Source organism: Lepidothrix coronata, unplaced genomic scaffold, assembly GCF_001604755.1.
Source record: "Lepidothrix coronata isolate B3197 unplaced genomic scaffold, Lepidothrix_coronata-1.0 Scaffold2, whole genome shotgun sequence".
NCBI lineage: Eukaryota > Metazoa > Chordata > Aves > Passeriformes > Pipridae > Lepidothrix > Lepidothrix coronata.
In genome coordinates, this window is record NW_016690182.1 from 1,813,715 (window position 1) to 1,825,927 (window position 12,213).

Sequence of the window (12,213 nt, forward strand, 5' to 3'; positions counted from 1 at the left end):
CAAAAGCTGTTTGCCTTGCTGTGTTTACACAGTCCTTCATTTAGTCAGTCATAACTCTTTCTGTTTCAGAGCCTGTCTGCTGTTAACGGTGTGGATCATCGAGGAGTGATGAGTTTGTCTATTAAGTATGTCCCCCCTGGAAGCCTAGGTAAAATGTGGTTCATGCATTAAATATTGCTCATATGTAGACACACAGCTTGCAATGCCTCATCTGTTTAAAGGCTGGTTAAAGAGGAATCTTAATTAGAGCAAGATCTTAGAGATCAGCACAAGGGCACAACCAGCAGTGCTTAATAGCCCTGCCAGCAGCCTACATCTGATTTTCACATCTGGATTTACTGGAAGAGTGCTGTGGAGAGAGGAAGGGCTCAGCAATCTCGGACTCATCAGCTGTTACGAGCACTGTGGGCACTGTAGGGTGCTGTGATGTGGTAGCTGCAACACAAAACCTGTATTACTGTGGAGCAGGCACAAGGCTGGGTTGGCTCAGCAGCTCCTTCTCCTTTCCTGTGTAAAAGCAGCACCAGCACACTGTGTCAGGAGCCTCTGCAGGTGTGACAGCACTGGCAGTGGTGCTGAGACACCCAGGGAGGGGGAGTGAGTACCCAGAGGAGTCACTGTCTCCCCTGGGTCCTGAAGAGCAAACCTGTCATCCTGGAGCTCTTGCAAGGACTGGTGTGACAGTTTTTCTTGTCTTCTACATGGCAGGTCCAAAGAATCCTCCCTCTGGCGAAGTTCACATTTGGGTCAAAGACGTCAAGGACCTGCTGCAGTTGCGTCCTTCTGGAGTTGACTCCTTTGTGAAATGGTGAGTGCATGAGCATGGTATTGGCTTTGCTCCTGGATCTGTGCCTCCAAAAAGCCATGTGTTTCCTTGAGACCCATTTCCTCCTCTCTTCAGAACTTAGGCTTGTTTAGACCAAGGAACTTCACAGGAACAATCCAAATTTTAGGTGCTATTCAGTGGTTCATGCTGTGTTTTTTCTCCTCTCAAAGCTATGTGCTTCCAGACACCAGTAAGAAGAGTTACCAAAAGACCCGAGTCATCAAAAGAGACACAAACCCTGTTTTCAATCACACCATTGTGTATGATGGCTTTCATACAGAGGATCTAAAGGATGCTTGTGTTGAACTGACTGTGTGGGATCACGAAAAGCTTACCAACCATTTCCTTGGAGGAATCAGGCTGGGCCTTGGGACAGGTAAGTGTTTTCCTTTATAACTCAATACTGTTACTGTAGTGCTGAGCCACAAGATAAAATGCAAAGTTGCAGAGCATTTTCTTGCTGGGGAGAAACCAGGGATGGGGAGTCTCAGTATCTGGTGAGAGTCTTGGTACCTGCACTGTTTGGATGGAGGGGGCCCTGGTGCCATGATAACAACCCTCTGTTCCCACATTTTCTGCCAACATCAACTCTGAGGTCTGGCAAAGCCCAAGAATCTCCTTGGGTCCATCAGAGGGCTTTCCTGCTGTTACAAGAAAACAGGCTGCATGACAAATCAACATTATATTGGTGCTCCTCCCAGGAAAGGGTTCAGAGATAATCTGGAATGTCATACGGGACAGCACCACCTGGTGACTGTCCAGCCTTGAAGTGCTCTCTGAGGGAAGATTTCAGAATGTTGCAATCAAGGATAACTTTTCCTTTAGGGTATCAGGAAAAGGCTCATGGTAGCTGGAAGATCTGCCTTGCAGGTGCACCTGTGGTTATTGGATTTGCTTGTGTGTTCTCTGTTCTCAATCTCTAATGTCACCAGGAGGGTTGTGAACTATCCAGTGGGAAGGGGCAACAAGAATAAGCCCATAAGCAAGATACAAAAATACCAAACCCAGGATTAGCTGTGACCTAAATTTAGACTTTTATCTCATTAACAAGTAATTGACATATGAAAAATTAATTGGATAATTGACTTGGAATTGATGTACACACTTTTCCTCTATGGTATGTTTGATTCCTAAACAAATGAAGCAAAAGAATTTTGACAAAGACCTCACCCTGTCCACAAGAAAATCTTTTAAGGGGAAAACGAACCCTTTAAGACCTTCTTTACCATTCAAAAAGACACAGGAAGGGCTTGAGCCCAATAGTATTTTCCTTGGCAGGTTACGTTTAGGGTTCTTGCCTTTTATGGCTTTTGCAATGACTTCGTTCTGAACTCTGGTGTAAAATGGAGCACATTTGCAGAAGAACAGAAGGTGTTCAGGGTGCAACCTGCTGAGGGAAGTCAGCATCTTTTATGTTAAGACACTGCCTGCAACAGTTACATCCCATTGAATATTTTTGCATGGAGTGGAAACTCTTTGTGTAGCTCCCAACGCTGTAGTTTTCTCGTTCTTTCCAGGTTTGAGCTACGGCATCTCTGTGGACTGGATGGACTCCACGCAAGAGGAGGTGGCCTTCTGGCAGGAGATGATGTTGGCAGCCAATGAATGGATCGAGGGATTGCTGCCACTGCGCTCTCTGGCAGGGAGGAAAAAACTGAAATAACCTATAGTTTGTGCCATAGAAATGCTGGATGTGTTCACTAGAATTAGGAAATTTCCTGCACCTTGGAGATAGAGACCATCCACGGGGCTGCAAGTGTCAGGTTAATAAGGCAATTGATGGACAACACCTTGGAGATGTTAGTGTTAAGTACTAATTCGCTGACAGAGGACATGGAAGATGCCAGACTGATGCTATACTTGATTTTGTCCAAGAAGAAACTTAATTTGCCCTTTTATTTCATCATTTGTATTCAGTATATTTGAATGCCATTAAGCTCCGGGAACATTGGCAGAAGGAAAAGGAGATATGGATACTTTTGGGGTTTTTTGCTGTTTCTTGTGCCATTTTTTTTCCGTGCAGAGATGTAGTTGTACTAAAGCAGCAGCATGGTATTATTCATACTCCCTGCAAGTGGTACACTTTGTACTTGATGTACAATTGCTCTGAGCCACCAGCAGCACAGTTTGAGAAGGGGAGCTTTGCATTTGTCGCTGGTGATAACACGTCTCTAACGTGAGGAAAATTGAGTTCCAAGGTGGATCTAAAGAAAGAGAGGACTATTTGAAGAAGCAAATGAAGCAACCTGAGTAGGATGACAATGAGGAATTCAATATAATAATTTCTTTATGCTTTAATCTGAAACAGTGCAGTGATGGTCCTACAGCTAGTGGGATTTTGCAGGCAGGGGCTGTTTTCCTAGCTTTCCCACAGGCTTCCTCAGTGACCTCAGGCAAGTTTCTCTATTGAAGGGACAGTTTGAGTGCAATATAAACTAAAGTGCTTGCCCAAATGTAAATATGGTTACACTGCTAATGGGCCTAATTGCAGCTTTGCAATGCCTTGTGTGCAAAACATTTCAATATGAACAAATGATGTAGGAAACAGTCTCATGTCAGCCTGGCACCACGAGTCAGGAATGAAAGGTCAAAACCACACTGGAAGGCAGGAGATGTTGGTTGAGAGCTGGTGAGAGAGGTAAGTAGGGGTGAGTGAATGTGAGGGGGAGCTGCAGAGCTACATTTGACCGGGAGGTCTCCTGCCTCTACATCCCCTGCTGTCCTTCTAGTCTTCCTTTCACCTGATGCCTGTCAGTGACTTGTCCGTGGCTGGAATTTCCTTTTTGCCAGTAGCTTGCAAAAAAACCCCTTTGCATCTGGCACATTGACCGTGGCAGAGTGGTGTTGTGAATATATTTCGAATTGCAGATTTGTAATTTCTATTTTGGATGTACATATTGTGATTAAATAGAATGTTTTTCTTTAGTCATCAACTGGTCTACTTGTCCCTATTTTTATCACAGTCTGAGTAAAAAAAAAAAAAAAAGCAAGCAAAAAAGGTGTTAAATTTTGTTTTGTCAAAACAAATCATTTTTGCCCAAGGGCAAGTGAAATATCATGGAGAAATATTTGTTGTAGCTATCCTACCCTGGATTTTGGCTCTGTGAATATTGTGGTATTCATTTTTAATGGGTTGATTTTATTTAACTCAAGCTTAGCGTAAATTTTCAGCTTAGCAAAGATGGTTGTAAATAAATGAATGGAAAAATGTACACTTGAAATTCAACAGGAGTTTTTCATTAAGTGGAGACATTTGGGATATAATCAGCAGCTTTCATGGGAATAAATAAAAGTGGTTTTGGGGTTGGAAAAAGACAATACTTGGAAATGTACCAGTTATAGTACTGAAAGCACTGAGAGAGACTCGTAGAGCAGCAGAATTAAGTAATGGCTGTCTAATGAAGAAACTGATATATATGTAACATGTCAACCCAAAGATAATTTGTGTGTGTTCCAGCCTGGCATGTTTTGTTCACCAAGATTTGGTCATTTATTACCTTTATGGGATAAAATAACAATAGTGAGAATTTTAAAATTATCTTTACCTTAGGTGCTGAAAATGTGAATATTTATACATATGTATAACTTAACTACTACGAGGAGCCCTGGTCGAAGGGGTTGGTGGCTTGTTGCAGGAATGTTACCCACTTGACTGCTGCTCTCCTCCCGAGTGCTTCCCTATCCACAGGGTGCTGCTGGGGATGGAATTTCTGCTGTGGCTTGGGAAGTTGTTGGTAGCACCATGGGCTTTGTCTTGGACAGGTCCAGGTCTCTTCCTGGCAGGTTCAGCTGATTCCTCTCCATCACAAAAATGGAGTCAACCCACGTCCTCCTCCTCCTCTTCTTCCTCCTCTACCTCGTGCAGTATTAGCACATGATGACATTGCCAAAACTGCTGTTTGCATCAATGGAGCTGGAAATGGTTGTGTTGGTGTTTCAGAAAATCAACATCTTTTTCATTGGTGGTGCCATTAATTGGAGAAAAAGGGGGTCAGTGGGCCAGTTCATCCCAATGCAGTTACTTTTGTGAGCTTGGCTTGGGGCTTTGTGAACAGACTATTTTAGCATTCAGATTCCATTGAGGATTTTTGTTAATCTTTTGCTGGCTTGTTTATTTAAATTGAGCCCCGATTAACTTAAGAAGCTTTCTTTGGCATTTAATGGTTTATCGAAGTAAAAGATTACACTGCCAAACCACACACACTTTTGTCACACAGCTGGTTTTGAGGCAGTAAAATTCGCTGTGCTCTATCTGTTTAACTCACTGCACAGAAAGCACTTTATCATGAAATGATTTAAGGCACATTTATGGCCAGTGTCCTGTGGAGGAGCAGAGGAGCTTGTGGGTATAAGGTTAACTGTTTGCACGTGGTTTATGATGTTGACATTTGTTGTCTGTGGATGCTGCACATAACAGAGACTCCGGCCTGTAGGCAGGTGCTGATGAAGACATGAGTTGGGTTGTAGCTGGTGAAAAACAAATTAAAAATGGATGGGAAGCTTTTTGGCTGTATTCACTAGTTCACTGTGGAATGTGTTAAGCAAAGCCCCATGAAAAGGTAAGACTTTATGCATACAGTAAATGTGGCTTGTCTCTCTCAATTCCCTGGATATGAACATGCTGGTGCGCACTGGGAGCTGACTTCGGTCCCTGCTGGATACAGGAGTGACCCCAGGGACTGAGCAGGCCCAAGAAATGCTGGGTGTGACAGGTTGGGATACAAACCTCAGTATCTACAGTAGAGCTGGCAACTGCTTTCCATGAGGGTTTTGCATTTGAGAGTCAATGTGCTTCGTTCCAGTTTATGTCTGGTTTATATAACTTTTTCTTGGAAATCTTCCAAGATTGAAAAAAAAAAAGGAGAAAAAGCAAAGTTGAGAATTTTTCTGCCTCATCAGGTAAATATAATGTGTGCCTCTGGCTATTCAAAACTGTTCATATTGCAGGTATCAGGAACTATTGAAAATAGTTTAGAAGCAAACTAAAGAAGAGAAAGAAAGAATTATTGAATCTTGAACAACATCTAGTGAATGAGTGTCTCAGAGGAGATGGAAAAGTAGTGGTTGAATTAATTATCCATTACTAAATATTTGCCTAGCTTTATCCTCCACCAAGACAGGAAAAAATTTAAGTACTGCAGAGATTTGGAGATAAAATGATACTGGCTAAATAAACCCATATAATAATGCGATCTGTTGAACTAAGAAGTGCTGTATTTTTGCAGGCTTGTTAAGTCAAATGATGTATCCAATAGACTAGTGTATCAAAAACTGAATAAACAAACACACTTCTGATCCTGATAACTGAGTGTGAGCATATTCAGCACCAGGTTTGATCATTTGTTTTAGTTGGCTGATTTGTACTTCTATATTTTTCATGGATTAATCCTTTTTCTTTTCCACCTGCTTACTTTGCACCCCTCAGGTGTTAAAATGGATGCCCAGGAGGAGATGTCCCTCTGAGCGCTGTCACAGAGGTTGTCAGGAGGAATTGGGAAGCTCCCTGTAAAGACCCATGGAAGAGCAATGCTGGCAAAGACATTTAAGGTACGTGATCCTGGAGCCCTGCGTCCTACTGACCTCTGGAGAGCCCCTCAAACAGAAGTCCCTTCCTGAGGGGTCGGCCAGGAGAAGCTACTTCATCCCAGGGGCTGCTTTTTGGGAGGCTCCTTGTGTTGGTGGCTCTGCCACGAGGAGCAGCTCTCCCAGGCTGAAGTTTGTGGGGCTCTGGGATGACTCCGAGTGTGTTTTGGCACAGCAATACCAGCTCCTGGCCTGTCGTGAGCAGGAGGTGGCTGGTTTGGAGCAAGGAGGTTTCAACTCCGGAGTGGCTATTCCCTCCTTTTTTGTTTGCCATCTTCACTCATGCTTCTGAACACGTTGGTTGGTTGGTTGGTTGGTTGGTTGGTTGGTTAGAGGGTGCAAAAACCATGTGTTTGTCTCCAGGAGGCCCATGGAGAAATTTCTATTAATGATTCATAACAGATCTCGTCTGAGAAAGGGATGGGCATGATGGAGGGATGGAAATGTCCCCTTCAGGAGCCCTACTGGAGTTTGGCAGCCCCAGACTAAGCTCCTTTGTGTTTTGCATTAATTTCCCATTCAGTCAACTTAAATGCCTCATATCAGATAGTAGAATCTGAATGAAGGGTGAAGCTGTCAGCAGGCAACAACATCCTAGAAAGAGTGGAAAAAGAGAAACAGGAGCAGGATCTGAGCTTGCCAAGTTTGCTGGTCACACCAGGTTCATGATGGAGGGGTCCAGTTAACATTCCTGCTGGAAAGGGGCTGGTGGTGGTGCAGTCATTGCCCTGCAAGTGACCTGAAATAGGTGCTCACTTAAGCAGGCAGATATTTGCTTTTTAAAATGCTGTAAAATCATATTATGCCTACACTTGCCTCTGAGCTGTGGCAATTCAGCCTCTTTTGTAGATCCACACTACCTAAACCAGCCCAGCTTTAATAAGTTGTTTTAGGAGGAACAGGAGTCCTGAGCATGAAAGCATTTCTGCGTGTCAGTTTTCCTTTTTTTCCAGGACTGCAGTCAGGGTTTAGCAAATTACTTGGCATCTTGTATTTTACAAAATGGAAAACATTCAACACCACAGAGCCACAGTCCTACCTCATGCAGCACCTTAAAGATCCTCAGCAGGTGTGCAGCTTCTGATAAAAAGGCACGTGTTTAATGGTGTTGAACAGAACAACTGCAAGGATATTTTGCCTTTTCTCTACAGACCTGCCTATGCTGCTGCTAAACTTGAGATGCTACCAATAGGAACAGAAATCAGATTTCATGCATCTAACAACCCATAATACCATCCTGCTAGTTGTTAGCAATCCAAAGTAGCTCCAGTCTGAGCTCTGGACTCAGAGGGGAAGCGAGGGAGCTGTTTTCTGGCAGTATAAGTAGCTCAGACAACTCTTTTGTAGCAAGAAAAATCACAATAACCTCTTTTCCTTCCCTCCTCTCTCTCTCCCACTCACCATTACTAATTTATCCTGATTGTAATAGCTTCTATTTGCTCTAAGCAGATCCTGTTCCCTTCCTGGGAAGAACAGCTACAAAGACATAATATTCCCAGTGGAGGGTTTGTGCTTGGATTCAGGCAGACTCAGGCAGATATAATGATCTCTTGATGGGAGCCCCCCTTTTCTGATCAGTCAACTCAGGACCATTTTAGTGTGATTGTAATCTGAAATAGGACACTGGCAGCTGCATCTGGAGCGAGCCATCCCATGGCAATGAGCTGACGTTTAATTTATTGTCACAGGGAGATGTTTGGCCAATGTTTTATGTCTCTTCAGAAAACCCAGCTGACCTGCTTGCATGTGCCAGCCATTGAGGCTGGAGGCTGTGTCATGTGGATGCTGAGTGGCACCAGAGGGTGGCTCTGCCACTTGCAGGGATGCAACCTTATCCTCTGTGCACGTCCACCCATGCGGATCACCCTGTATGAGAGTTTAATCTTCCCTGTCCTTTCTGGCTGCAGAACAAATGCTAACACTGCCCTGGAGCACTGCTGCTGACTCAAGAGGCTTCTCTGGTTATTTCTGAAGTTTCTCTGCATTTGTGTCTCTTTCACATTCTCACATTGACATGGATCCTGGCTGGCTTTGCAGCCCTGTCTCTGTGGCATTGTTAAGCTCCTTGTGAGGAGGCAGAGCCTCCTGCTCAGGCAGTGGGGCAATTCCATCTCTCTGAGGTTGGGCAGCTGCTCTGTTCTGGGCCCTTTGTTCCTCTACGGCAAAGGGAGAGAGCAATAGTGGTGGAGGATGGTTCCTCCCATCAAGCTGAGTGGGATAAATAGCTCTAAAGATGTTCCTGCCTCTCTCAGTTGAGTACAGAAGATGCCTGGGCACCTAGAGTAGGATAGCCATTTAGGTAATGGGTTCCTATATTGATGGAGGCCCATTAATGGGACAGCCAGCAGCACTTAGCCATGACTCTTTATCAGGCCTGTGTCTGCTTTACTGCTTTTGTTTTGATCCCAGTGTCACACTGGGGAACCAGTGGTACCTCTGCAGGATCTCACCCCTGGACCCTCAGCCAGCACGGCTGGAACTGCCTTGGTGTGCAGTACTCAGTCCCTTGAGCACTAGAAGCATTTTGCTGACAGGCTGGTGTCTGGGGAGGGAGGTTAGACAGGTTTCCCAGGGACAGAGGCTGCCACTCTGTCACAGAACTCCACCACTACAAAAGGCACTTTAGCCCAGCCAAAAGCCAAGGTGGGACAGAATCGTCACCATATGCCTCCTGGCATTCAGCCCTGCCCACACTCCCCTCCTGCTACTGCTGTTGGAGGCTCTAAGGCTGTCACTTTGTCACAAAGTCCTAAATTACGCTCCCAGTGCTTGCTGTCAGCTGGGCTGTCAGTTCCAGAGCACCGTGTGGCGCCCTTGGCTTTACGCTTGTCTGCACCACCCTGACTGACTGTGGGCATCGTATAAATAATAAACACTAATTCTCTTAATGCCTTCCCTCTGTCCTGGGTTTTACAGCAGCACAGATCAGCTAGTAGGTCATGAGTGCAATCACGTCCCTGTCAACAGTGACATCTGGACAGGCCTAATTTAACAGGGATGTTTTTTGGAACTAGCTAATAAATTGTTTGCTCCGTATGGTTACCCAGCCCCGCTCCCAGCACTCCTGTCATCCTGCTGTGTGGCCTGTGACTGTTTTCAGTAACTGGTCTCTGGCCTGTGTGGCTGTGCATGCATTCAGGGCTCTGCTTGGATGCAGTTTATCTCTGCTTGGATGCAGTTTATCTCTGCAACAGTGAGCAGCCCCATTGAGAGTGCAGCTGGGATGTAATACCTGGGAGGGTTGGGGGTGACACCCTGTGGGTTTGGGTGCTCCAGTTCCCCAGAGTGTTGGGATTGCTGCGCTGTTCCAGGCTGGGGCACAGGCACAGCTCCTGTGCAGCAGCCCTGCAGCGAGGGATTGTGTCTCATTGATTGTTTTTTGTATCCTTGGAAACTGAAAGGGCATTAAAATTGCATGGTGTGTGCAGTGCTGATGCACTCTGCTCCTCGTAGTGCTGCCTAGGGCTTGGATGGATTCAGCCTCCAGCTGCCAGTGTGCAAAGGCAATGGCTGGCTGGGGAGAAAAACTAAGCTACAACTGAATGGCAACCTGTTTAGAGGGAGTACTATCTATTTAGAGGGAATTGAATCAAGGCTAGGTTGGATGGGGCTTTGAGCAACCTGGTTTAGTGGAAGGTGTCCCTGCACGTGGCAGGGGGTTTGGAACTGCGTGAGCTTTAATGTCCCTTCGAAAGCATTCCATGACTCTATGAAGTACCTCTGTGAATTGCAGTGATGGGGTCCAGGGGGGCATCTGGCTCCGAGACACCCCTAACCATGGCTCAGTACCTTCTCTGTTTTGTTTCTCACAGCAGAGAGCTCCTGCCCAAGAGGAGCTGCCTGCCTTGAGACCATCCCACCCCAGCCATTGGGACTGCTGGGCCCTTAATGTGGGGTTCCTGCCTTTGGAGCGTGCACAGCAATCACCACCCACCAGCCTGAGGAACTGGGCTTACAAAAGCCTGAGTATCTGGTTAGGACTTCATCATCTAATGCTAAAAGAGAGTTAACATAATCCCTCTGGGGTAGAGATTACAGGCAGCACAGGTTAGAAAAGGAGTATTTCCCCAGCCCTCACCCCATTTTGTCCAAGCTTTTCTGCCTTAAAATAAATTTACTAAATAAGAAATACCTACTCCAGTGGCTGATGTGTGGATGTTTGTCACCTTGAGCAGGAGCTGCATGCAGAGGTGTGCACAGTGCCCTTGGGCAGGGCTTTAACCCATGTCTGGCTGTAGGCAGTGCAGGGTGTAGGGCAGCACTGCCTGCATGGGAGCTCCCCTAAGGCTCCCAAGGCAGCTCTGGCTGCTGGGTTGGACCCTGTTTGTGGAGTCCCACAGGTGCTGCCAGCAGATGCAAGAGGTCTGGGTTCAGCCGTGCCCTCACCTGTGCTCAGGTGGGTCTCAGGCAGCTCTCTCCAGCACTAGAAGCTCTGAGGACAAAGGGGTTTCTCTGGAATTGCCCCCAGACCCACGGGAAGGAGCACTGAAGGGTTGCCTTTAGTCTGGGGTTGCTGACAGCCCAGGAGGCTGCTCCGAGTGTTGCCATCAGCACTCCCGCTTCCACAGCATCTCACCAGCACCCGCTGTCCTGTCCTCAGCCAACAAACCTGCTTTTGCATCAAATCTAGGTTACTGTCTCTCAGACACCAGATTTTTCATTTCCTAAAATGGTACCAGCACAAAGGCTCTCCCAGGATCTCATTTGCTCCTGCCTTCTCACTCCTGCTAATTAGTACCGTGGCTGCCGAGTCACGCAGCGGGTGCTCATCTCTGTGCATGTGCTCAGAGAAGATGAACATAATATCTGCATCACGGGATCCTGCGGGTCCATTGGCTGGGGAAGGCAGGTTCCTTGGTGCTCCAGGAATTCCTCTAGCTACGACAGGACCTGCTGGGCACCAGCACACCCCTGGGTGGTCTCCTCAGCTCCACACAGCCCTGCAAGTCAGGGCACTCCAGCTGCTCCCGGTTGGAGCTCAGGCCGCTGCTGGGAAATGTCCACAGGCACCTGTGCCTTGAGATGCTCCCAGAGATGCCCCCAGAGATGCCTCTGGTGGGTGATTCACAGGCTGCTCTTGAGTGCCTTGTGCTTGAGCACGGCCAGACCCATGGAAGAAAGGGAATGGAGCAACTGTGTGTGAGAATACACAGGGAGGAGAGAAAGACAGTGACGAGAAACCACAATTCGTTGTGGGCTTCAACTAATGGGCATCGAGTACTCAGGAATCACTCGGTAAAGTGCACCAGATCCCCACAAAGCCTCGCTGGCAATGAGTCACTGGTTAATGTACGGCTAACTTGGATTTATAGGTTTAATATTTTTCTGTTTCACTGTTTCTGTCGCTGTGCAGATTGCTTCATCCGTTTTCTTTCCTGTCCCAAGGTACATTAAAATAGGATAATTTGGGGTTATTATTTTTTAATAAATAGATTATATTTCAAAGGATATTGAAAAAGTTCCTTGCCATTTATTCCTCAAGACTAGAAATGGTCTGTCTAATGTCCTAGTCCAATTTGCAAGGTGGCTAACTATCTTGTACCTATATAAATGTCCTTTTCTGAGGATCTAATGAATATAATATCCACTGTGGATGTGTTTGTTTTAATAGTGGTCATGCAGGAGGAGCTCTTAATGAAACCATCTTTATTTAAAGAAAACACCAACGCATTCGTAAGTTTTAAAAATATATTCCTCCTGTTTTTATGTTTGTCTGAATACACACATTTTAGTCACTATTTTTAATGATATACACGTTCATTTTCCCTTCTAGAGATCAAAACTCTTCTCTGGCAAGTGCTGAA

The 12,213-nt window shown here is 45.8% G+C and overlaps 1 protein-coding gene across 5 annotated transcripts in view; it reads left to right on the top strand.

Annotated features, from left to right (window-relative positions):
- LOC108499629 (synaptotagmin-like protein 2) overlaps window positions 1-4,526 on the top strand; it is a 36,801-nt gene extending 32,275 nt beyond the window's left edge. For 4 of the 5 annotated variants that reach the window (XM_017819734.1, XM_017819727.1, XM_017819718.1 and 1 more), the window contains 4 exons: window positions 70-148; window positions 709-808; window positions 997-1,202; window positions 2,344-3,847. In XM_017819734.1, coding sequence (XP_017675223.1) covers window positions 70-148; window positions 709-808; window positions 997-1,202; window positions 2,344-2,489 — 531 coding nt within the window. In that variant the 3' untranslated portion in view covers window positions 2,490-3,847. Of the gene's footprint in view, window positions 1-69; window positions 149-708; window positions 809-996; window positions 1,203-2,343; window positions 3,848-4,514 lie in introns of those variants that run through there. The other variant, XR_001875617.1, reaches the window with a different exon arrangement.
- Window positions 4,527-12,213: the final 7,687 nt, after the last annotated feature.